A 27,856-nucleotide genomic window follows, 5' to 3' on the forward strand; every position below is an offset into this window, starting at 1 on the left:
GCATTGGTTTTTTACAATCAGATCATTACCTCCTCTGCCACATGTAGGCAATGTCCTGAAGTGATGATGCTCACCACATTCAACCAGATTTGGTACCAACTGGCTTTGTGTGGCAATCTATAACACTAGCAATTTCTAGGACAATTCACCATCAATAGTGAGCCAAGAGATTGTGACAACAGACAGGAAATATGGGAGTCCAGGAGTTTCTGAACCTTGCAGACCATAGAATTACCTGGGGATCTTAAAACTGCTTATTTAACTGATATGCAGAGTACATCATGAGAAACGCTGGGCTGGAAGAAGCACAAGTTGGAATCAAGATTGCTGGGAGAAATATCAATAACCTCAGATATGCAGATGACACCACCCTTATGGCAGAAAGTGAAGAGGAACTAAAAAGCCTCTTGATAAAAGTGAGAGAGGAGAGTGAAAAAGTTGGCTTAAAGCTCAACATTCAGAAAATGAAGATCATGGCATCTGGTCCCATCACTTCCTGGGAAATAGATGGGGAAACAGTGGAAACTGTGAGACTTTATTTTTTTGGGCTCCAAAATCACTGCAGATGGTGATTGCAGCCATGAAATTAAAAGACGCTTATTCCTTGAAAGGAAAGTTATGACCAACCTAGATAGCATATTCAAAAGCAGAGACATTACTTTGCTAACAAAGGTCCATCTAGTCAAGGCTATGGTTTTTCCAGTGGTCATGTATGGATGTGAGAGTTGGACTGTGAAGAAGGCTGAGCACCAAAGAATTGATGCTTTTGAACTGTGGTTCTGAGAAGACTCTTGAGGGTCCCTCGGACTGCAAGGAGGTCCAACCAGTCCATCCTAAAGGAGACCAGTCCCGGGTGTTCATTGGAAGGACTTGCTGAGGCTGAAATTCCAATGCTTTGGCCACCTCATCGGAAGAGTTGACTCATTGGAAAAGACCCTGATGCTGGGAGGGATTGGGGGCAGGAGGAGAAGGGGACGACAGAGGCTGAGATGGCTGGATGGCATCACCGACTTGATGGACGTGAGTTGGGTGAACTCTGGGAGTTGGTGATGGACAGGGAGGCCTGGCGTGCTGTGATTAATGGGGTCACAAAGAGTCGGACACGACTGAGCAACTGAACTGACTGACTGACTATTTAATTCTTCATGAATCTGCTTTATTTTTGTTTGTTTGTTTTTTATATCCCCCTCTTTCTTTTTAAAATAAAAAAATTATTTTATTTGTAAATCGTTGGAATCTGCATTTTTTAAAAAAATGTGCTGAAAGATTCTGATGAGAAGCCAAGATTGGGAACTAATTTTGTTGTAGTGTAGAACCTGACAGCTGAAAAATTTTTTTTTTCTTTCCTTACTTCAAGGATGATTAGCTTGAATAAACACATTGCCAGTCAGGTTCTTCTGCTTTTGAGATTTTAGTTGATTTCATTAGTGACAGTTTGAAGCATTGCCAGGCTTTTTTGTTTGTTTTTTTGTCTTCGGGTGCTGTCCCCAAGCAGCTTGTGGGATTTTAGTTTCCACACCAGGGATTAAAGCTGCATCCTCAGCAGGGAAAGTGCCGAGTCCCAGCCTCTGGACTGCCAGGGAATTCCCCCTGGGTTTCCGGTTGTTGGGTTTCCGGTTGTTGTTGTTTTTTTCTCCGCCCCCTACTCCCCACACTTTAAATTCCGCCCCCATGTTTCAAGTTCACCAATTGGGAACCTGCCAAACCCTAAACCCTCATGTTCCACCCCCAGAGAGAGCCGAACAACAGGCCAGTGTGCTCATTTCTACTCCTGATCTCGCTGTGCGCCCCGGCCTGTTGCGTAACGTCCAGAGTCTGTAAGTAATCACTTTTAATTTTTTTTTCAGAGGTTCCTGATGATTATTGCTGAAGAACTACATTGGTTATTGATAGACTGAGATGGTCAGAGAACACTGCCTCCTCACATCCTAAACTCAGTTCCCTCTAGTGCACAACACTTTTTCTGAATATTAGGAGTGATCGCTAAATTCATATTGTAATAATTTTTGCAACCTGTAAAGATGGCTACCCAAAAGAAACCAAAAAAAGAATCCCAGGGGACTCTGATTTCCGTAAGCTATGGGAGAGGTTGCAGATCACTGCGCTAAGTAGGAGAAACTTACAACTTACTCAATACAAAACTAACAGTATTAGTCAATTCAGGAACAGGACCAGCAACAATTTCAACTGGTTTCAACGGCAATTGTTGAGCTTACTTATAGAGGCTACTAGAAAAATTAAGTAAGAAAGTCAATGAGGTGTACTGCTTAATTCTCTGTCTGGCTCTAGCACTGTTTTCTTTTCTATTGCATTAAACATTTCTCAAATAATACAGGCATAGTGTACAAAATAACATTTCCTCCCTCCCTTCTCCCTCTTCCTTTCTGATTCCATTCCCTAGAGTGAAATCCTTGATAATACTTTGATCTGTATGCAACAGATTTTTCTATAGCATTGCTCTCCTAGATGTTTAAAGTTTCAACGCAGAAGTAACACACTTTCACTTACTTATTAAAAAGACAAAGTCCTGTTGACTGACAGCCAACAGTCAATTGGCTCTCTTTCTTGAGGTTGGGAAGGCAGCCATAAAGAGTCAAATGCCATCTAATTAGTTTTTTGAGAAATCGAAACCTAAAAGACAGGAGCACATTTAACTTGGTTTCAGGAAATTGAAACTTTAAAATGGCGGGAACATTAAAATAGCGGGAACTTAAAACGATGAGAACATTCTGGTTTCCTTTTTTAAGAAAATAAAAGCTTGGCATTTCTCCTGGGCTTGCTTTTGTGAAGCTGAGGATCCATGAACAGGTCAGAACTCAGATATTTTTCTCTTCAGCACCCCAACCCTGAGACTACCTGGAGAGACTGGAGCCATGCCTGTTCAACAGAAAAGATGGGCTGGAAAAAAGACCAAAGAATGCTAAGATAAAAATCCACCCTGTGGAACCCAAAGCCAGTGCTCTGTGATAACATAGAGGGATGGGAAGGGGAGGGCTGTGGGAAGAGGCTATAAGAAGGAGGGGACATATGTATACCTATGGCTCATTCATGTTGGTGTATGGCAAAAGCCATCGCAATATTGTAAAGTAATTGTCCTACAATTAATAAATGTATGTGTGTGTTAGTTGCTCAGTCGTGTCTGACTCTTTGCGACCCCATGGACTGTAGCCCACCAGGCTCCTCTGTCCATGGGATTCTCCAGGCAAGAATACTGGAGTGGGTTGCCATTTCCTTTTCAAAAAAAAAAAAAAAATATATATATATATACACACACACACACACACACACACATATATAAATAAATTCACCCTGTGGCTAGAGACCCTTTCAGATCTACTTTAGACAAGAGAAACTGTGGTGAGCATGTTATGCCCACCTTTTTCTTAAGTGAAATAGACAGTGAAGAGAACTGGTCCTTTGATGGGACTTACCTTCTAGCTCCGGCCTGGGATATGGGATGCAGGATTCCAGCCAGACACCCTGAGGTCTGAGAGAGTGGTGGAGAGGATTGTGGGGTGGACAGATAACCAACTATCTGGAAGCAAACTCTCAGATAGATCAGGGAGGAGCTAGAGCTTTGGCGGGAAGGGGTGACTGTCAGGATTTTCTGTCAGGTACCCAATTGGTTGATCTCTACGAAAAGGGTTTTGTTTTTCATGATATATACACACTTTTGTTTTCAGGAAAAACTTAAATGTATTAGCCCAGAAGCTCGGACCTCATTGGATTTTCCAGGTTATTTTTTGCAAGTGTGTTCAAAAGTTTGATTATTTTGTTTACCAACATTTATCAAAAGCACTGGGAAATTAACTTGCCCAACTTTAACAAATTGCTTTTTCTAATCTTTTTTGGAGATGGGGAACAAACGAATGTATGATTATGAATAATGCAGCAAGTGGATGTTTGAAAAATATTTGCCAATCTGTAATAGGAAAAAAGTCACCTGTGATAGTAGGTTTATATTTTACTAGACATAGGCAACACCTACAGATGTTCTGAGTGTTTCCTAGAAATCAGTTGCCACACTCATCTTTACAATATAAATATGCTTTTATCACTGCAGTCGTAGGTGATCTCTTAGAATTTACGTATTTATTTAATTTTTGGCTGTGCTGTGAGGGCTTTCTCTAGTTGCAGCGGGCGGGCGCTACTCGTCCTTGCAGTGCGCAGGTTTCTCCGTGGCGGTGGCTTCTCTTTGGTGTACAGCATGGACCCTAGGGCATGCAGGTTTCAGGAGTTGTGAAACTGATCGGTGAAACATTTTAGGCGGGGCGCTGAAGAGCTCCCATACCACACTCCTTTATGTTCTCAGTGCAGAGAAGAGTTCAGGGAGAGCAAAGTGGTACATAAGAAGTGATTTATTAGAAAAGGCGCTTTGGAGGCTCAGAAGAGGGGGAGCAATAAATGCTGTACCCTGAGAACTTACTGGGCTACAGTTTTATAATCAAAGGAAAAGTGGGGAAGGAGAGAACACCTTCTCTGTCTTTCCTGAGTAGGCGTCATATTTTTATCATTAGTTCCTTCTCCAGGTTGAGCAGGGGAGTTTCCTTGTCCCTGCCTGGTCAGGCTAGGTCTACACATTCCTGGTTTTTCATGTGTGCAGAAAGAATGTGCTAGGGATCATTAGTGTCCTGAACTCACAGGGCAGGATGTGGGTCTCCTTGCCACCGCTGTTTTATTGTTTGGGGGCATGTCCCTTGCTTCTCTTGCATGAGTTCATTGTTAAGCAAACCTGCTTGGTCTTATGGTTAAACTCACCTGCTCTCTTGAGTAATCATCAACTTATGAATCTCCCATATTCTTTCATTTACAACCCCCTAGTGGAATTGACTATTTAATCACCTATTTTGTCCCTTCATTCTGTCCCTATCTGTTGCAGTGTGGGCTCAGTGGTTGCACCTCCTGGGTTCTAGAACATAGGCTCAGTAGTTTTGGCACATGGGTTTAGCTGCTTTGTGGCACGTGTGAACTTTCTGGATCAGGGATTTAACCCGTGTCTTCTGCACTGGCAGGCAGATTCTTTACTACTGAGCCATGAGGGAAGCCCTAACATGATTTTTTAGACCCCAATTAAATAAGGACAAATTACCAGAGACTGTGCCTACAGTACTGACACGATGGAAAGGAAGAAGTCAAAGGAGGTAACTGAATCATGAACAGGATGTGGGCTTTATGGTTCTCTGGGTTGAGTCTCGCCCTGGGAAATACAAGATATCATAATACCTGGGGCAGTCCTATCTGAGGTTGTGGGTCTCCTCTCTCTAGGGTCTGTTTTGTTTTGTTTTTTGGGGTGCAATTTTCTCAGCCCTGGGTGCTCACAACCTTCCCCATTCTATTCTTCCCCTTGGGCCCACATGCAGAGGCTCTACTTCCCTTCCTAGACTATAATTTTCAAATCTACACACACACACACACACGCACACACACGCACACACGCACACTCGAAGAACACGTAGTGCGGTGAGGAGGGGAGGGTGGAGGAGCTGAAACGAAAGTGCTAAAAGAGGGGGACGGTCTGCAGCAGGCTAGCTCTGTTCAGTCCTTTGTTCTGTGCGCGGGCCTGGCAGTATCTTAGGTTAGGGCTTTTCGCATGGTAGCTATCCCCCAGTCTGGTTTGCTAGCCCATTAGTTCGCTCAGATTGCCCTCGTGGCATTCCGGCCGGTCCTTATCAAAGCACTGCAGCCCGCGCCTCCCTGCCCAGCCCCCGCTTGCTAGTGGCAGGTGCAGCCATTTGCGCTGGTTTTCCGCTGGGGGAGTTACCGTTGGGCACGTAATCTGTTGGTTTTAATTATTTATTTATTTTCCCTCCCAGTTATGTTGCCGCCTGTGCTTCCAAGGCTCGCCACAGACTCAGCCGTGAGAGTGTTTCCTGGTGTTTGGAAACTTCTCTCTTTTTAAGACTCCCTTCCCGGGAAGGAGCTCCATCCCTACCACTTTTGTCTCTTCTTTTGTCTTTTATATTTTTTCCTACCTCCTTTTGAAGACCCTGGGCTGCTTTTCTGGGTGCCTGATGTCCTCTGCCGGCATTCAGAAGTTGTTTTCTGGCATTTACTCAGCGTTTAAATGTTCTTTTGATGAATTTGTGGGGGAGAAAGTGGTCTTCCCGTCCTATTTCTCCGCCATCTTAGGACCGCCCCCCTGCAACTTGCTTTTTTAAACTCTGTATTTTGTTTCTGACATCTATGTCATTCTGTGTGTTTTAGTTTATTCTCTTAAAGTGGTTCACAACATTATTTTCAGTAAAATTGCCATGTTTTATTTCCTTATTCTATTTTTGATAGACAGGCTACTTCCAAAACTTGGTGTTACAGATAGTGCTTAAAAAAAAAAAAGACTGTTCTTACCTCCTTACATACATTGTTTACCCATTCATCAGTTGAAAAACATCTTGGTTGCTTCTAAATTTTTGTAATCATGAGCAAAGCTACTATGAACATTCATGTGCAGGTTTTTGAGGACAGGTACTCAACTTTTTTGGGTATTGGAAGCATGGAGTCTTCACCACCACTGAACTTCCATGGAAATCCATGGCTCACAGCAAAATTGAGAGGAAAGTACAGACATTTCCCATGTATCCCTTGCCCCTACACTGGCATTACCTTCGCATCATCAACACCCACCCCCCGGCAACACAGTGGTACATTTGTTACAATTGATGAACTTATATTGAAAGATCATGATCACTCAAAGTCCATAGCTTACTTTATGGTTCACCCTTGGTGTACATTCTGTGGTTTGGACAAATGTATAATGACATGACACGCAGCCACAACTATACTGTTATACAGAGTATTCCCACTGCCTCAGAAATCCTCTGTTCTCCACCTGCTTATCCTTCCCTTCCCACAACTCCTGACAACCACTGATATTTTCAGTGTCTCTACAGTTTTGCCTTTTCCAGAATGTCATATAGTTAAAATCATACAGTATGTCCTTTCACATTGTCTTCCGTCACTTTGTAATACGCATTTGAATTTCCTTTTTGTCTTTCCTGACTTGATGGCTCATTTCTTTTTAGCGTAGATAATATACCCCTGTCTGGGTATACTAGAGTTTGTTTACTCATTCATGTGCTAAAGGATGTTGACTGGTTCCAAGTTTGGGAAGTTATGAATAAAGCTGCTAAAAACATCTGTGTGCAGGTTTTTGCATGTTGCTCCCTGTTTTAATCTAGGTTGAGAAGCAATTTGTCATAAACTCACAGTGAGTGGCTAGTTTTGGTTTCTATCTATTGGGTTAGGGAGGAAGAAAAACAGTTCAAATAATGGACTTGAGTTTCCATCAAATACCAGGTCCTTCAATTTATTTCTAAATATCTCTCAACTCTGTTTATTTCTCTTCATATCCACAGTCACTAGTGGTACACACCACCATCTTTTCTCATTGGACTATTGAAATAGCATCCCCAAAGTTCTCTTCCACAATTACTCTAGTCTCTTCCAATTCATTCTCCACACTGAAGCTAGAAGGAACTTTGTAAAAAAAAAAAAAAGTATATATATATACACACACACAGTACATCTGATGCTGTGCCTTCCTGCTTAAAATCCTCCAGTGGCTTCCCATTACCTTCAGGATCAAGTCTGAATCCTTAAAGGGGCCTGCCAGCCAATATACAGGTGACTCTTGGTCACCTGTCTAGTCTCATTTTCTCCCTCTCTGTCCCTCCATCTTAGTGTTTCAGACAGTCCGTCCTTTAACCTGATATATTCCTTCCTACTTCCTTCTCGAAAGTTTTTTCCACCCTTCTTCACCTAATTAACTCTTCACCTCATTTACATTCTTCAGATCTTAATTCAAAATATTACTTTTCCTAGAAAGCCTTCTCTGAACCCACCCCCCTTCCAACTGCCATATAAGGACAGTTTCCATTCTAAGCATCCCCAGCATTCTGAACTGTCACTAATTCAACAGTGAGCTTCTGTAAGCAATGGGCATCTTGAGAGCAGGGACCAGGTTTGTTTTGTTCACCACTGTCTACTCTGGATTTAGCACAGTGACTGGCAAATAAGAGATGTCCACTAAACAGCTGTTAAGTAAATGCAGTATTGCTTATTATTAAGAATTGGAAGCAAGATAAATGTTTAACAATAGAAAAATGTCCAGTTCATTAATATTGTATGTACTTGATGAAAAGTTTTGTTGTCTTTAAAACATATAATTAGAAATATAATGACTTCAAAGGTTTACAGACGTGTTAATGATAAAAGGAGAATGCAAAACTCTTCATCTCATGCTTACAATGTTTAAAAAAATCTTTAATATCATTAAGATCATAAGAGATAAAGGAAAAATAGGTGAAAGAATTATTGAGTGTCATAATGTTGTTCATGAAATATATGACAATACTGAATTTTGTAGCAGGCCATAGTTTTTCATGTGTCAAACACTTTATATCTAATAATGTAGAAATTATATGATTTTGAAATTTAAAAAAGCTCACCAGTAAACACAATGGAGCCAGGCCCGTCTGAGCCACAAGGGAAGCCCACAGTGGAGCCAGGCACTTAAAATTTTTCCTTGTTATAACTCCTCTGATGCTTTTGTTCTGTTATTGATTTTTCTGAGCTCTCAATTTTTAAATCAAACCAATTTTGCTTTTCTGCCTATTTAAAAAGAAATCTACCAGACATTTCCCTTTATTGCTTTTCTTTCCGGTCTTAAAGGGAGAAGAAAATATAAGGAGTTCTCAAGCTATCTATTGCATATAAAATAATCCAGGCTTACTAGATAATAGAAGGCAGTTGCTGATATGATATCAGTTGCTGATATTAGTAGGCTTCCCAGGTGGCTCAGTGGTGATGAATCTGCCTGCCAATGCAGGAGACATGGGTTCAATTTCCCCGAGTGTGGAAGATCCCCTGGAGTAGGACATGGCAACTCACTCCAGTATTCTTGCCTGGAAAACTCCATGGACAGAGGAGCCTGGCTGCTGTCCATGGGGTCACAAAGAATCGGACCCAACTGAGCACACATACAAACACAACACTTGAGAGCAAATATCCATATGAATAAACATTAAAACTTTGAAGTCCAAATGCCTCCAATAGCATTTTGTGTAAATAACCTGACAAGAACACCTTAAAAGTTATAAAATATAGAATAAGATATTTATAAATATAAAATATATCACAAGGAAACTATCAGACAAATGAGTAAGATTGTGAATGGCCTGGCCTTCCAATAATTTACTGCTCAGAATTCTATTTCCTTGCCACACCTGTATCAACAACCCTTCTATTTGTTCAGAGAACTTTTTAAATAATAAAGATGCTAGGAGCTTGGAATTAACATACACACGCTACTATATATAGAATAGATAATTGACAAGGACCTACTGTTTAGCACAGGGAACTCTACTGAATATTCTGTAATACCCTATATGGGAAAAGAATCTGAAAAAGAATAATATCTGTATATGTATAAGTGAGTCACTTTGCTGTACACCTGAAACTTACACAACATTGTAAATCAACTATACTTCAATAAAATTTAAATAAACAAGATGCTAGTGGTTTATCTAAAAAACAAAAATCAAACAAGCAAAAAGCAAAACAAATAAAAAAAACTCTCAATCTTGTTAATTAATCAAATAATTACTTTTTAATTTTCCAACTTTCTTCTGCCTGTCCATCTGTTATTCCTGTTCTTTGGTGACCTGGTTCTTTTTCCTAAATTCTTCAAATGTTGATGCAAATCATTTTATTTAAATTCTCTCTTACCATGACAGACATTTAAGGCTATGAATTTTTCTCCACATACCATTTAAACCACATCATGGTAATTTGATGGACCCTAAACCATAAATCTCCAATAGTCATATGTGTCTTTCACAGCAGTTAGTGTGCCCTTGGTGAGTGCCCATTAAATGTTTCCTGTGCTAAAAAAATTAATAAATGAAATATTTCAATATCATGCTTCAGTAGATAATCAAGCAAAAGAAAAAAAATTACTGTCTAGGTTGCAACACAACCCTGAGTCTTAAGAACTCTCTCCTCACTATGGTAGTGTTGAGTTTTGTTGATTTGCTCAATCACTCCCAAATATACGTTTTTTGGCATCATAAAGTCTTAGAATCCATTATCCTTCTTTTTCCCCATTTCTCAGATCCACCCTTTGCCCTGGCCATCTTTGTTTTGTTAGAATGCATAGTCCAAAAGTTCAACTACTTTGTTACTTCAAATTCATATGCCCTGCTGCTGCTGCTGTTAAGTCACTTCAGTCGTGTCCAACTCTGTGCGACCCCACAGATGGCAGCCCACCAGGCTCCCCGGTCCTTGGGATTCTCCAGGCAAGAACACTGGAGTGGGTTGCCATTTCCTTCTCCAATGCATGAAAGTGAAAAGTGAAAGTGAAGTCGCTCAGTCATGTCCAACCCTTAGCATGGACTGCAGCCCACCCGGCTCCTCCGTCCATGGGATTTTCCAGGCAAGAGGACTGGAGTGGGGTGCCATTGACTTCATATGCCCTACTCGCCTTTAAAAATTTTTGGAGGTAAAAGTTTTCTTTTTTATGTCATGAGTAATTTCAAATTTACAGGAAAAAAATAGAGAACAATATAATGAACACCAGCTTGTCCACCACCCAGCTAATGGATGAAATCAATTTTAAAACTTATTTAGACACTTTTCAAATATACACAGAGGTGGCGAGAAGGCGAGAATAGGAGAGTGAATCTCCATTTATCAATCACCCACCTTCAATAATCATTGATTTTTTTTTTTTTTTTGCCAATAAGTTGTACTGCTAACCACTCAATTGCCCAAGCCAAAAATCCAGTTACTAAATTTTAATCCTTTCTCCTGATCTCTAGCTGGTCAATACAGAGACATGTTAATTTTTATCAATACTTTCTAAATGTCTCTCAGAATTTACACTTCTTCATTCTCACAGCCCCTACCTACTGTGGCACAGGCTACCATCATCTCTCTCTCTCATTCAGGTTACTGTGAAACTGTCCCTACTGGTTTACTCCTCTCTAATTAGTTCTCCATCTGTAAATAATGTGCCCTCTGCTCTTAAAAATTAATCATGCAATAAAATTTACTTTTGGGGTGTGCAGTTCTATGATTTTTAGCACATGGATTCATATAATTAGAACCGCAATCAGGATACAGAACAGTTTCATCACCCCAACAAACTCCACTGTGTTATCCCTTGTAGTGGCCCCTTCCCTCCCCATAACCCTTGGAAACCATGGATCTGTTCCTCAGTAATGTGTCTTTTACAATGTCTGTGTGCTCATGTCACTCCCTTCCTCAAAAGCCTTCTCGGGCTTTCTACTGTCGTAAGCCCTTTCCTAACTCTCAAGTCTCCTCTCACCGCTTCTCATCTCCCATTCTCTGTCACTCTTTTTTTCTTTTTCAGCTCAGTGTAAACTTTAAAAAAGTTTTATTTTATTGAAGTATAGATGCTTCACAAAGTGATTCCATTATACATGCTGCTGCTGCTGCTGCCAAGTCGCTTCAGTCGTGTCCGATTCTGTGTGACCCCATAGACGGCAGCCCACCAGACTCCCACTTCCCTGGGATTCTCCAGGCAAGAACACTGGAGTGGGTTGCCATTTCCTTCTCCAATGCATGAAAGGGAAAAGTGAAAGTGAAGTCGCTCAGTCATGTCCGACTCTTAGCAACCCCATGGACTGCAGCCTACCAGGCTCCTCCGTCTATGAAATTTTCCAAGCAAGAGTACTGGAGTGGGGTGCCATTGCCTTCTCTGTCCGTTATACATACTTTAAAATAAATTATTAAATGCATTTTTGTGCACTATGCAATCTACTTCTTCACCAACATGAGATATGTGTTTTAATGTTTTCAGTTGCAGAATAAACATGGAGAGACATTATTCACGTTTGGTGGTAGAATCATCTTACTCAGACTTGGTCATCAATGTGGGAAGAGTAACTCTTGGTGAAAGTAACAGAAAAAGGCTGCAGAAACCTCAGAGAGAGAAAGAGAAGATGAAAGTGAGCCAGGCTGCATGTGCTTTATTAAACTCAGGAGGAGGAGTGATTCAACTGGAAATGGCAAACAACGATGAAAATCTTGTGGAGATGGGACTGGATTTAGAAGAAGCTTTGAGAACACTTATTCTGTTTTCAAATCTGCAAGCTTTCTTCGAGACAAAGCAACAAGGGAGTTGTTACTACATTTTTGTGAAGTCTTGGAGCAGCAACACTTTTCTTGAAAACACTTCTGTTAAGCCCCGCATTTGTAGCCTGAGTTCTTCGTTATACTGTAGATCCGGCACTTCTGTGTTTCTCATGGATTCAGGAAAAGCATTCCATTTCCTGAAAACCAAGAAAACAAATGCAAAAAGAACCTCAGGGAAAGAACCTTTTGGTGAAATTTTCAAGGTTATACATCCAGACCTCCGTGACGTGGATCCTACGTACTGTGTTTTTCAAAAAGACCATTTTGAACATGGTGAAGTCATGCCTTTTCCTGAGTCTCAATTCATAGAGTTTAAGCAGTTCGCTACAAAACACATTGAACAATATACGAAAGACACAATTTTAGAGTATATCCCTGCATTTGCGAACACTGAAGGAGGCTATCTTGTTATTGGCGTGGATGATAAAAGTAGGAAAGTTCTAGGATGTGCTAAAGAAAATGTTGACCGTGACTCTTTGAAAAAGAAAATAGAAGAAGCAATACAAAAATTACCTTGTGTCCATTTTTGCCAATCTCAATGCCAGATAGATTTCACAGTCAAAATCTTGGATGTGTTAGCCAAGGGAGAGCTATATGGCTATGCTTGTGTAATCGGAGTGAAGCGATTCTGTGGTGCAGTGTTCTCGGGCGTTCCCAGTTCCTGGATGGTGAAGGGTAAGGATGTTTGCAGCCTGACAACTGAGGAATGGCTAAGCATGATGATGGATACAGATCCAGGTAAGATGAAAAAAACTCCCTTCCTGTCTTTTCTGCCTCTTCAGAAACTCCAATTAAAAATATTTGCCATGACTTTGACTTCTCACATCCATTAAACTCTGTGTTTTTTTAATCTTCAAGTATCCTACTTTCCAAACAGGAGAAAATTTGGCGGGGTGATGAGAAACCTGAGTCCAGTGTCTTATAATGGGCAATTTCCCACATCAGATGAAAAGAAAATTTGGGGGGGGGGGTGATTGCCTTGCAGTGGTGTATTGGAACTGACTCTTGCTGTTTATTAAGATTTATTAAATTTTCAGGATTGTTGTGAGCCAGTTGTTAAACAGTCATTATTAAAAATCAAGTTATACAGTTCCATAAATTATATTTAAAACAAATGTAGTAAATAAAAAACCCAATTACTTATAACACTACATTTTAAGATGATGCGTGCAAGGGTATTTACATCTATTGTATCTGCATGCTGCTGCTGCTGCTGCTGCTAAGTCACTTCAATCGTGTCCGACTCTGTGCGACCACATAGACGGCAGTCCACCAGGCACCCCTGTGCCTGGGATTCTCCAGGCAAGAACACTGGAGTGGGTTGCCATTTCCTTCTCCAATGCATGAAAGTGAAAAGTGAAAGTGAAGTCGCTCAGTCATGTCTGACTCTTAGCAACTCCATGGACTGCAGCCTACCAGGCTCCTCTGTCCATGGGATTTTCCAGGCGAGAGTACTGGAGTGGGGTGCCATTGCCTTCTCTGTCTGCATGATAGAATTACTCTAAAATGATATGTTATGATGCATGTTTCCCCGACTCTCTATTTAGTAACATCATATTGGTAGCTTAAAATTGTCCATGGTGGGAATATTTACACCACAGAAAAGTGTACTAAAAGAATGTGCTATGTACCATAGAAGAAATAAAAACAAAATGCTATTGAGATACAGAGAGTGGAGACTTATATTGAATGGATACACATTCAAACTTCCAGATAACATCTCTCTATGATGGATTTGGGAACTTTCATATTCAATAAAGGCACTTGTCCATACAGGGTGAATGGGGTGTTATCTTGCTATTATGTCTCAAGTCATGCCTAGAGAGCCATACGATACACCCACTCATATAAAGTCTTTTTCAGTGGTGAAGAGATGAACTATGTCAGAATAACATGAATTTCCTTTCTTTGTTAAGATCTTACACAGCTGTGCAAAGACTTTGAATCTCAGCTGAGTCTGTCTAACAGCCCTCCTCAGAGCAGACCAGTGTACTCCAAGAAAGGTCTGGAACATAAGAAGGAGCTCCAACAACTCTTATTTCCAGGTAGCAACAATGGTTTGCCTACTTGACACCAGCCAGTTTCTGTGTTAGTAGAAGGGAGATAAACTGTTATGTTTGTTAAAGTCCTGGAAGTACACTCTGCAAAGCCCATGTGTACAAGGTAATAGTGCTACAAACATATTGATGATAAGTAGTTTAGAGATGAACCCTCACTGGTCTCATTCACTGAGGCAGTATCATGTATAGAATCCAGGAACATTATTACCCTTAAAGACATTTTGGTCTTTTTCTTAAATAGGACTGATTATCAGTATTTCTGGTTAATTTTAAAAGTATGGATAGCTGGTTCCACACTCCAGATTTCATAAATTAAAATATCTGAAGACAGAACCTTATAATGTTCATTTTTTCAAGCTATTCACAGTATTCTGACCCTCATCCATATTGGGAACTTTTGATCTGGTTGAATTAGAGGTACACATTGAACTAACAGCAAAAAAACCGCCCTCCTCTACCAAATTTACCAGAGGAGTGCCAGTTTTGAATATGAACATATAAGATTTAAATCAAGATGGAACACAAAACAAATACAATGAAGATCAATTACAACATGCATAAGCATGTTTGGGTTTGCTGCTGCTGCTGTGTCCGACTCTGTGCAGCCCACCAGGCTCCCCTGTCCCTGGGATTCTCCAGGCAAGAACACTGGAGTGGGTTGCCAGTGCTTTCTCCAATGCATGAAAGGAAAAGTGGAAATGAAATGGCTCAGTGGTGTCCGACTCTTAGCGACCCCATGGACTGCAGCCTACCAGGCTCCTCCATCCATGGGATTTTCCAGGCAAATGTTTGGGTTCAGAACAGCGCAAAATCGTGTTTCAGGACCAAGGATAGCATCTGTTCTTATTCCTCGCTCCCAACACGTTAGGCATTACCTGCGAGTCCATTGCTGTCCTCTTTCTATACTTCTGGAGAGGAAAAACCACTTGATCAGCTATATGCAGAAAGTTAATGGCTTATCTGGCATTAGAATCTGATACATAAATGTCCTTTTGTTGTTTAGTCGCTAAGTCGTGTCCAACTTTTTTGCCACTTCACAGACAGTAGCCTGCCAGGCTCTTCTGTCCATGGGATTCTCCAGGCAAGAATACTAGAGTGGGTTGTCATTTCCTCTTCCAGGGAATCTTCCTGACCCAGGGATAGAACCTGAGTCTCTTGCATTGGCTGGCAGATTCTTTACCACTGAGCCACCAGGGAAGCATCCTATGTATGTGGAAATGTCTATCGAGGACCATTAAGTTAATAGATAATGACATTCCAATTAAGATTTCTTTTTCACCTTACCTAATTGAGCTCTTTGTATTCATTTGCATATTAATTTATATTTTACTAATCGTCCGCAATAAACAGTACTAAACTAAGAATAAACATAAGCATTGATAATTATTTTTTAAAAATTCAATAAATTCTATTTTAGTAGAGCTTATTAACATTGAATAAACCATATCTAAAAACAAAACACTGGGCTTTATGCTCATAGAGTGATAACCTATTATTCTGGTATAAAAAATAAATTTTCCGGGAATCATACCAAACATTTGAAGAACAGACACTATTCAAATTATTCCAGAGTCATATAAAAGGAAAATTCCCAGGTTATTTTAAATTGGAGTAACAGTAATTGCAAAACTTGACAGAGATAGCATACAAAAGGAAAACTCAGACTAATCTTCCTTATGAATGAAAATGCAAAGACAGAACTCCAGAAATGAAAGGATGGATCAACATTAAGAGAGTAATTATTATAATCCACCATTTCTTCATACAGAAAATTTTACGATTGTCCTCTTATATACTGAAAAAGCATTTGAAAAGCATGAATATACATTTTAATTTTTAGAAGACAATAAAATAGGAACCCATAGATATTTCTTTAACATTGTATTGATATCTATATCTATCAATATCCCCCAAAGACCATTATGTTAATAGGGAGATATGAGAAGCATTCCATTAAATTTGGGAACAAAAGCATCATGTACACTACTGCAATTTTTGTGCAGTATTAATTAGCCAGTGCCATTAAATAAGAGAAAGAAATTAAAGGGATAAAAACTGAGGAACATAGGACCATATTCAAGAGAATCCAATGAAAAACTGTTATAAACAATAGAAGAATTTGGACTGAATACCAATAGTTATATTAATAGCATTATATGAAGCACATGTCAAAATTAATATGCAAAAATTCAGTTTCCTAATATAACAAACAATCAAAGAAAATGCCCAATTTTCAATAGCAACAAAAAGTTCAAATATCTAAGATAAGCTGATCTGAGAAAAAAATTTAAATAATATTAAAGGACACAGAAGAAAAATAAAATGGAAACACATGTTATATTTTTGAAGGGAAGAAAGCTGTCAATTTTCTCTGTTATTTTATAAACTTAGTGAGATATCAATTTTTAAATAACCAAGAGGTTAACTTAACTTCACTGGAACTTAAAGTTCCAGTGAAAAAATGAGTAAGAAGACCCAGGAAATAAAAATCTGAAAAAGAAGAGAATAAAGAAGGGCACTCCAGATATGAAATCACTATAAAGTCTCAAATAGAAACAGAGTTATACTGGCATATAATTAGACCAAGGGTACAGAATAGAAGATCTGAAAATAGATGTAAACACATATCAGAATTTAGTTCGTGATGGAACTTGTCTCTCAACTAAGGGAGAAGAATGGGGATGCTTCAATAGAGACATTGGGATAACTGGGTGGTGATTTATTTTTAAAAAGATAGATTCACGATTTATACTATATACCAACATAAACTCTAAATCAATGAAGAATTTAAAAAAAAATCAAAGCCATAAGTGTTCTAGAAGAATACATTTGTAAATGCCTTTATGCTCTTGGCATGAGGACTAGAACAATCAAGATTCAAAATCCAGAAGCCATGAAAATATACTGATACAAATGATTACATTAAAAAAAATAAGCAGTGTGCATGGCTAAAACAACCAAGTACAAAGTCAAAGGGCCATTGACCAGCTAGGAAAAATATTTGCAACTGATATTACAGAGGGCCAGTGTCTCTCATATATAAAGAGCTTCCAAAAGTTGATAAGGATAAAGAACAACTTAACAGAAAAATCAACGTAGTTCAGAGCAAATAAAATTCAAATGGCTTTCAAACATTTGAAAAGATGCCTAACAGTAATTAAAATAAGAGACGTAAATTTAAACAAGCTATCATTTGTATCTACTGGATTGTAAAAAAAAAATCTGATATTATCACTTGTATGCTATACTGCTATTACACAGCATTTGTATGCTATGCTATGCTATGCAAGTCTTCCCATTCATTACTGGCAGGGATACCTATTGGTACAACTATGGAGGACAATTTGGCAATATCTACCAGAAGGATGGATGTATTTACCCATTTACCTAGTAATCCCACTGCTGGGACTTTTTAAATTATTATTATTATGGCCATACCACATGGCTTGTGGGATCTTAGTTCCCTGACTAGGGATCAAATCCAGGCCCTCGGCAGTGAAAAGTGCTGAGTCTTAATCACTGGACTGCCAGGGAGTTCCTGGGAGTTTATACTTTATGTATACCTGTGTGCACACTAAATGTCCAAGTCTATGTACAAGGTTACTCATTGAATTGGGCTTCCCAGGTGGCTCAGTGGTAAAGAATCTGCCTACCAATGCAGAAGACGTGGTTTGATCTCTGTGTAGGGAAGATCCCCTTTAGGAGGAAATGGCAACACACTCCAGAATTCTTGCCTGGGAAATCCCATAGACAGAGGAGCCTGGCGGACTACAGTCCACAGGGTCTCAGAGAGTCAAACACGACTGAGGATCGAGTGAATGAGAGTGCACTCATTATAATATTCTTGTAATAGCAAAAAGTTGAGACAGGGATTTCCCTGGTGGTCCAGTGGTTGAGAGCCTGCCTTGTAGCACTGGGGTTGCAAGTTCCATCTCTGGTCCGGGAACCAGGATTTCACATGCCACGGAGCAACTGGAGAATCCATGGTTTGCAATGAAAGGTCCCACATTCTGCATCTAGGACCCTTCACAGCTAGGTAAATAAATATTTATTTTTAAAAAGTTGGAGCAAACACGCAAGAACCCATCAACAGGGACTTACGTCACATTCATAAGATGGCACGTTAGACAAATGTGGAAAAAAAATAAGGAAGTTCTTGGCACTTGTATAGATAGATCTCCCACACATATTGCTGGGCAAAAAGACGTGAGGGCTGAACAAAAGCGGGAAATATTGACTTGTATTTGCATGAAGAAGTTTTGGAAGAATAGGTGAGGAACCAGCGAAAAAAAAAGGTCTGTGTTAGGGGAGTAGGATGGAGTTGAAGAGGGAGAAAAAGAGCAAACAGGAGTAGAAGTGTCTTGGTATTTGGACTACGGGGATGTATCACCTAGTTAGAACTATTTTTTAAAGCAAATTTTCATTTTCAGAGTCTGCTATTATTAGATTCTGATCTCAACGTGGTAAATAATCAGTTCAGTTTCAGTTTTGCAGTGGGAGTCCAGATACTATGGATAGGGAAATCCACTATTGATTGACAATAGTTTAGCTTCAGATTAAACACTATAAATGTCTCTTGAAAGAAATGTAATGACTGTCTGGAATTTTGTCTGTGCCTGGCGTTATGGGTACTGGAGAAAGTCAGGGGTTAGAGTACTGGATCAGATCCGGCCAGCCCTGAACAATCTCCATCCTGGTGTCTTGAAACTGTTAGGTGCCCTCACCTGATTTCTTGTAGTTGGAAAAACCATCAGTCCAGATACTTCAGGGATCCGTGTTTAACAATTTCCCTAGACCATCTACTGCACAGCACAGGGAACTCTGCTTAATATTGTGCAACAGCCTAAATGGGAGAAGGTTTTGAAAAAGAATAGACACTAGACATGTGTATATTTGTGTAAAAGAATCACTTTGCTGTGTACCTGAAGCTAACACATTGTTAATCAACTCTAATATAAAGTACTCTTAAAAATATTTACTTATTGGACTTCCCAGTGGTGCAGTGATTAAGAATTCACCGATGACACAGAGGACTTGGGTTCGATCCCTTGTCTGGGAAGATTCCACATGCCACGGAGCAACTGAGCCCGGCACAATTGCTGAAGCCCATGTGCCTAGAGCCTGTGCTCTGCAACTAGAGATGCCATCAAGATAAGAAGCCAGCATACCACAGCTAGAGAGTAGCCTCTGCAACTAGGAAAAACCTGTGCACAGCAATGAAGACCCAATGCAATCAAAAATAAATTAATACATTTACTTTTAAATTTTATTTATTTAAGCTGCACTGGGTTGCAGCATGTGGACTTTTAGTTGTCTTATGCTTGCTTGCAGGATCTAGTTCTCCAACCAGGGATTGAACCTGGGCCTCCTACATTGGGAGTGCCCAGTCTTACCCACCGGGCCACTAGGGACTCCCTAATATAAACTAAAAAAAAAACACATTCACACACATACACAAACACAAAAGATTTCCCTAGATCCATGGTGAGATTAGTGCTTAGTATGGATATGAAGTTCTGTAAGAACCCTGAGGAGAGAACAAGCATGGGGGTTCTGGAAGGACTGGAAGGACTAAAATGTCAAAAGTAGAGGTTTTTTTTGGAATTCCCTTGCTTTTTCTAAGATCCAGCCAGGTCTTAGATGTGGCACACAGATTCTTCCACCTTTGTTGTACCATGTGGGATCTAGCGCCCCCACCAAGGAATCCACCTGCAATATGGGAGACCTGGGTTTGATCCCTGGGTTGGGAAGATCCCTTGGAGAAGGGAACTGCCGGGGTCCAGCCCCGGTGGATCCAGGGAATTCGAAGGTGGGGACGGAGTCGGCGTCTTTGGAAAAATACATATTTAATTACAGATATAGAGAGAGATTAGAAACGGATAGTGTAGTAGGAGATAGTGTAGTGGAGAAAAGGAGGCTGAATCCAGATGGGAATTCAGCCAGAGAAACGGGAGCAAGAAGGAAGCGACATGGGGGAATCAGTCTTTCCGGAAACTGATCCAATTTCTTTATTTTTGGGTTTGCTTATATACCTTTTGTTACACATAGGGATGAATACAGAGTCACGCAGAGGTCAGCAGTCTTGACCTTTATCAAAATCAGGTGCTTCACATAAATGTATAAAAAAGGTCTTAGGAATATTACATCATCTTCTGGCCATGAGTGAGACCTGCTGACATTTTATGATCCTTTCTTTCTGATAATCAAAAAACTTATTTCTTCTAAGGGTGTTTTTTCTTAAACCAGGCACCACCCTCCAAATAAAGTTACATTCCTACAGGGTGAGGGTGTAGTGAGTTACAATCAAGAAAGGAATCTATTTAACCCAAGGTTAACATGATTAATCTTAAAGGTTAATACTTATTTCTTCCTATATGTTAGTTATATTCATTATAAGGGTAGGGAACATGGAGATTTAGTAGCAAACATCAGCCCAACAAATGAAAATCCTTTCACCAATGTTCCCCTTAAGATCTATTTAGTCTTAAGATAAGTGATAAAGTTACATTTTTACATAACAAGGACACAGTGATTTATAACAAAGCACAGTGATCTATTACAAAAGAGAAAATCATTAACTCAAAAAGTGTAGTATTGCTAACATCAAAAACTACTATATTTCCTTTTCTATATTCCAGATACACTGATTAATATATTCCCAGGTGTCTAAGGATATGGAGGCCTGGCGGCAATCATTGACTCAACAAGAAGAAAAAGCCCTATGCTAATTAAGACTCTCAAAATACTCCAAAACTCTCTGTGCTGTTTATGGTTAAGAGGTAGTAAACAATCATGTGGCAGGAGTATGGATAATCCTGTCACACAAGCTAGTCTGTCAGCAGAGAGGTTTGACATGAGACACCCTTGTCCCACCCAGAGCAGGGAATTAGCAGCAATTATTGACACAACAAATGAAAAACCCTTCACCAATATAATTCCTAACCAACCCACTATACTAATAATTTCTAACTCCCCAAAAGAATTTGCCTTTAGTAAGTCTAAAACATCTCGTGCCTCTCAGATTGGGAGGCTGTAAACAATCACACGTGGCCTGACGAACCTATACAGGCTGGCTAGATAACCTTCAGAGGTGTCCGTAAGCTGAAACACTCTTGTCACGCCCAGGAATTTTTATTGCCTTGGAGCTGCACGTTTACTCCTTCTCCGAGAGAAATGGTTATGGGGGAGAGCCCCCCATAAAGTCAGAGGTGTAGGTGAGAGCATAAAACAGACTCTGGTTTTGGGGTAGATGCTCAGGAACAGGGGGTATCCTGAGGCTTGATCACGCCTTTGCGTATGCCAAGCCTCCTTCCTCATGACCTTTGCCATGGGCGGAGTTCCTCACGCTGGCCCCCAGCAGGGAACAGCTACCCACTCCAGTATTCTGGCCTGGAGAATTCTATGGACAGTACAGTCCATGGGGTTGCAGAGTTGGACACGACTGAGCAACTTTCACTTTCACTTTCAAAAGTAGAGGAGGGCATTCGAGTCTCAGGGCACACCTACACAAAGGCACAGAGGCCTGAAGTCACATGGAGAGTGGTAACTACTCTGGTGCACACGGAGTGGTTGACATTTTATTGGTACCTAGTCTGGCCCCTATCATTAAGTGCCATGTAGAATATCAAAGAAATGGAAGGGACACATTGTCTCCACATAATTTCCTTGGGAAGCATATCCCGTTATGTAATTAAAGAAAAATAAGAGCTATTTGATGAGGAGGTGCTATGAACATCAAATGCTTTAGTGACATGCTCCACTTAGCAGCAGGGGTAGTCTGAGTGGCTTGAAGGGCTGTGCAGTAGAGACAGCGAGAGGGTCTGGTGTCTGAGACACCCCTGGGTCCAGCCTTTGGCTCTGCCACTTCCCAGTGATGTGACCATGGGCCAGGCACTTGACCTGTTTGAGTTCCCATTTACTCATATGAAAAAGAGAACAGTCAGTATATCTGCCTTGCAAAATTGTGAGAACCATAGATGCATGTCAATTCCCGGGTATAATCAACAAATGATGTGTTTTCTTATTTTATACTTCTTTTGGTTTGGTTTCTAAAGCTGCATGTTAAAATGTATCCTTATATCCTCCTTAAATGCATCCAAAGATGCATGTTTCCCCCCATCTTTTAAATATCTATTTATTTAGTTTTAGCTGTGATGGGTCTTGTTGCTGTTCAGGCTTTTCTTTAGTTGTGGCAAGGAACAATAAACAACCACCAATGAAATATGGGTAATCTCACTGGAAATCAACACTACAGATCCAGGTTCTAGAATGTGATCTGATGCCACCACCACAAAATAACAACAGTCTCTTCATTCCTACCCCCACCTCTTTGGAACAGATGATTATCAACATAAGTTTAAAACCCTACCAGGCAAAGTTTATTGTCATGTCACAACATTGCTCCTTGCTCCCTCATGTCAAAGGAAGACTCTTTGCTATGGATGCAGTCTTATATAGATCTGTGGGTGAGTGATGCTTCAGCAGAGTTATCTCAGAGTCTAATCTCAGGGTCTCCCAGTGCAGAGCTGCATGGAGTTTCCTGCTAGCAAAGTTCTCATGGCTCCATCTTCTCCACTGATATTTAATGACCACCTTCTTCTTGGAAGGGCTCTTCCTACTTCCATCAGTGGGGACTGTTCAGGGGCATTTTGAGATTCAGGTGCTTTAAGAGTAGCAAGGGAAAGAATAACTTCTCAACCAGCTACAGTGAGCACACACTTTATGCCATTTCATTCATTCCTCACTGTAAGAGATGTGCTGTTTTTGTAAACGTGGATTTCTGTTTGTTTTACAGATGAGGGAACAGTCTTAGGTTAAGAAATTTACCAGGGTCATAAACATAATAAGCACAAACGCTTAGATGAAGTGTGCCAGACTGTCAAGGCTTCTTTTTCTTCACTGTAATATAATAATATTGGCAAAAGAATGTATATAAAATATGTGATTTATAATAATAAGATTACAACTTAAGTATAAGTATTTAGCAATTTTGATTAATTACAGTTAATCATAAAAGTGTGACCTTTGCCCTTAAACATATAATCTTTTCCATATCTAGTGACATCAGAACGTCTGAAATACACCCCTGAATCTCTCCAGGAGGAACTGTTCTTGCAGAATGAAGGTTTGGAGGAATTAATAAATAGGCAAATAGACCCATTCTCCCAGGGAATTTTAATCCTTTCTACAAGCTGGGCTGTGGACCTGAACTTGGAAGAGAAGCAAGGAGTCATCTGTGATGCTCTGCTGATAGCGCAGAACAAGCCGCCCATTCTCTACACCATCCTCAGGGAGCAAGACTCAGAGGGGCAGTCCTATTGCACTCGCACCGCCTTCACTCTGAAGCAGAAGCTGGTGAATGTGGGAGGCTACACTGGAAATCTGTGTATCACGACCAAGGTCCTCCACCTGAGTCCCGAGAGCAGTGCACAGTCCTCGGCGGGTTCAGGCTCTGTGATTGATTACCCCAGTTCCTATCACCTCGCAGACATTCAGCAAATGGAAGCTTTGCTGCAGTCCCTTGTGATCGTCTTGCTTGGCTTCCGGTCTCTCTTGAGTGACCAGCTCGGCTGTGAGGTTTTAAATTTGCTCACAGCCAAGCAGTATAAGATCTTCTCAAAAAACCTCCGCAAGAGCAAAGAGTTGTTTATCCATGGCTTACCTGGCTCAGGGAAGACGATCATGGCCATAAAGATCATGGAGAAGATCAGGAACACGTTTCACTGTGAGACAAATGAAATTCTCTACATTTGTGAGAACCAGCCATTGAGGAATTTTATCAGGTAAGCAGTTGGATCTTTTTTTTTTGGCTGTACCATACGGCTTAAGGGGATTGAACCCAGGCCCATCACATCAAAAGGGCCGAGTTCTAACCATTGGACGGCCAGTGAAGTTCAAGCAGCTGGGTCTTATTGTCAGCAAATAAGGTTCTATCTAAATTCACTCCACATCCCAGACAACCTGAATCACCTTGTTTCTTGAGAGTAAGATGGTAAAATGATCTGTGGCAACAATACCATGTTTTTAGCTGCTGCTGCTAAGTTACAGAGAAGGCAATGGCACCCCACTCCAGTACTCTTGCCTGGAAAATCCCATGGACAGAGGAGCCTGGTAGGCTGCAGTCCATGGGGTAGCTGAGTTGGACACGACTGACCAACTTCACTTTCACTTTTCACTTTCATGCATTGGAGAAGGAAATGGCAACCCACTCCAGTGTTCTTGCCTGGAGAATCCCAGGGACGGGGGTGCCTGGTGGGCTGCCGTCTATGGTGTTGCACAGAGTCGGAGACAACTGAAGTGACCCTATAGATGACAGCCCACCAGGCTCCCCCGTTCCTGGGATTCTCCAGGAAAGAACACTGGAGTGGGTTGCCATTTCCTCGCCACATGTTTGTAGGAGTATGATCATTTTCCTCCTTTACTGACTCAAAAGAAAACCGGGATGTGTCTTTTTAATTTTCACAGGGGCAAAAATATCTGCCAGGCAGTGACCCGGAAGAGCTTCATGAAACAAGACTTTAGACACATTCAACACATCATCATCGATGAAGCTCAGAATTTCCGCACTGAAGATGGGGATTGGTATAGAAAGGCGAAAACCATCACTCAGAGAGACGTGGATTGCCCAAGAATTCTCTGGATCTTTCTGGACTACTTTCAGACCAGCCACGTGGAGTGCATTGGCCTCCCTGCTCTCTCAGCCCAGTATCCAAGGGAAGAGCTCACCAGAGTGGTACGCAATGCAGGTCAAATAGCTGAATACCTACAACATGTATTGCAGAAGGTCAGGAAAAATCCTCCATGTAACATCCCCCATGAGCCCCTGAAGATGTGTCTTGAAGCTAAATGGGCTAGGGATGTGCAGGGAACCTTAAATATTAAGAGGATCTTAACTCCGAATGCAATAGTGACGCATGTGGCAGACACGTGCAAGCTTCTCTTTGAAAGGGGCTATTCTCCCAAGGATGTTGCTGTGCTTGTCAGCACCACAGAAGATGTGGAGGAATACCGGCAGAAGCTCTTGCAAGCAATGAGGAAGAAAAGGATAGTGTGTCTCACCGATGCGAATGACCTGGGGGGTGATCACATGGTGTTGGACAGTGTCCGAAGATTCTCAGGTCTGGAAAGGAGCATTGTGTTTGGGATCCATCCAAGCACCATGAAGCCAGCTATCTTACACAACATTCTTGTCTGTCTGGCATCAAGAGCGAATCAAGAGCTACATATTCTGTGGCAGCATAATGTTTAAGAAGAATTCCAAACCAAAACAGGATGAGGCGATTTGCTCTGTCAGTATCCATGGGTGGCAATCTGATTGGTATTGGAAGAAACTTGGCTTTTCCGTTCATGGGTCAGCTAGAGATTTGGGCAGAGATGACATACAGAATATAGAACTTCCCTCTCTGGCTCTCTCCTTTTAGGGATTCCTCCTCAAACTCCTTCTGGCAGCTATTGTCCCAAACTCTGCCCCTGATACTTCCAACCAGAAGGATAGTGGTTTTCTAAAGGAGCTTTAATCACCCTGCACAGCACAGACTGTGACCTACCCTATGGCTAAAAGCCATAAAAATAAGACATTCGTCCTGTGGCCATTGTTTCTTCCAAGTCTGGACCCTTATAATGTATTAAAAAAAATCTGTCCAGGATCTATAGTTAATCTGCAGAAGGGTGGTCTGGTTGGGACTGCTTGGCCAAATTAGAAGCAGAATTCTTGTTTCCAGAATTCTTGACATTTCTGTATGTCGCATTGATCCAGGATTTGGGAGATTCCCAAGATAGTTCAGACAGTAACCGAGTGGGTCTTAATAATTTTTGGCAGAACAGAGCACTGTACAATTATTTAATCTTTTAAAATTGTAAGTTCCACTTTTTTTGTCCTCAGAATATCCCAGATCAAGCTTTAATCATGATAGTAAGCATTGATTGTCACTTTACAAAGAAATTATAAGCCAATACAAAACAAAACTAATGCCATTTTCTCTTTAAGTGAGAGCATTAGAGACCAAAATCTGCTTCTAAATGTGCACACAGGTCATTAAGTAAACAGAACTAGGAAAAATACAGTCTTTACAGATCAACTTCTCAACTCTGCTCTACTTAATGTTCTGTAACATCTCGACTTAAATTTTAAATCAAGTATACTCTTGAACTGTAATTTCCCCCTTTACTTTTATATTTTGGTGGGTCAGTCTTATGGACTGAATGTTTGTGTCCCTCCAAGATTCATAGGTTGAAGCCCTAACATTTAGTGTGGATGTATTTGTAGATTTGTAAGGAAGTCATTAAGGTTAAATGAGGTCATAGGAGGGGGTCTTGATCTCCTACAATTGGAGACCTTATGGGAAGAGACACCCAAGAGCTCTTTCTGTCTCTTTCTCTGTCCATACACAAACATGAGGTCATGTGAACACAGAGAGAGATGGTGGCCACTTCCAAGTCAAGAGAAGAGGCTCCAGGATGAAACAACTCCTACTGACACCATGATCTTCGATTCTCAGCATCTAGAACTTTGTGAAATAAATTTCTATTCTTTAAGCCACCCAGTCGGTGGCATTTTCTTATTACATCCTGGGCAGACTAACATAGCCACAAAATTATTCTTCTAACTAAAACGCTGATACTTAATAGTGTTAGTATTAGCTGGCTCAGTCATGTCCGACTCTTTGCAATCCCATGGACTATAGCTCACCAGGCTCCTCTAACCATGGAATTCTCCAGGCAAGAATACTGGAGTGGGTAGCTATTCCCTTCTCCAGGGGATCTTTCCGACCCAGGGATCGAACCCAGGCCTCCCGCATCACAGGCAGATTCTTCACCACCTAAGCCACCAGGGAAGCCCTGCCACTTAATAACGCTAATGCATTTCTTATTTTCTGTCTATACAAAACATTTGAAAAATGTTTCTGGTCCCAAAATAACCACAAAATATTTATACAACTAATGGAAATTTAAAACATTACATGACTAATATTCCACTTATTACTAGCCCTATACTACTCCCCTTCTCCCATATTATAAGTTGTGAATTTTTCTTTCTCCTGTCTGTGCTCGCACATGAAATTCCACCCTCTTGACTTGAAACTGTGGGCTCTTCTAACTTCAGCAAAATAAGGAAAAAATGTTCTTTCTTTCTGACTGCATGAAATCACCTACAACACTGCACCAAATAGTTATCCTTGTAAATGCTATTTCTAATAAAATTGGTTTTGTAAGGTCCTTGGATTTGAGTTGCAATGTCTGAGAAAGTAACTCTTTAAAAATCTAATTCTGGAGCAAAGCCTGTCACCATGTCCTGCCCACTGCCCACTGCACACAGTGGGGTATCTCTCCAGAAACTTGCTTCAGACCTGTAAACTCCCCCATCCATTAAACCATTGGTGTCTCTGTTGCTGACTCCAGGCTGTTTCTTCAGTCTTGAAGCTGGGCAAGCACAGGCATTGTAGGCCTGAGGGTGCAGTCCAGTAACTGGTGGAGCCAACCAAGGAACCAAAGAAACTCCCACTAGTGCCAAGATGTTGGAAAAGACGGGATGGGGAATGGAAAGCTGCAGGGACTGTGGGGCCTGGAAGTTGTCGTGGTAATCCTGGGGTGTCTGTCCTTGCTGAAGGGGGGCCACCAAGCAATCTGAAGAGCAATGGGCTCTA

General features: G+C 40.8%; 1 protein-coding gene across 1 annotated transcript; it reads left to right on the forward strand.

Moving 5' to 3' along the window:
- The first annotated feature begins 1,715 nt into the window (after positions 1-1,715).
- On the forward strand, positions 1,716-27,575 carry SLFN11 (schlafen family member 11). Its single transcript, XM_068975875.1, has 5 exons — positions 1,716-1,817; positions 11,819-12,891; positions 14,070-14,198; positions 23,272-23,995; positions 24,678-27,575. Exons 2-5 carry the CDS (start codon positions 11,832-11,834, stop codon positions 25,459-25,461), a joined length of 2,697 nt encoding a protein of 898 aa, XP_068831976.1. The 5' UTR covers positions 1,716-1,817; positions 11,819-11,831; the 3' UTR covers positions 25,462-27,575.
- The last annotated feature ends 281 nt before the right edge of the window (positions 27,576-27,856 follow it).

Source organism: Capricornis sumatraensis, chromosome 8 (genome assembly GCF_032405125.1).
Source record: "Capricornis sumatraensis isolate serow.1 chromosome 8, serow.2, whole genome shotgun sequence".
Classification (NCBI taxonomy): Eukaryota; Metazoa; Chordata; class Mammalia; order Artiodactyla; family Bovidae; genus Capricornis; species Capricornis sumatraensis.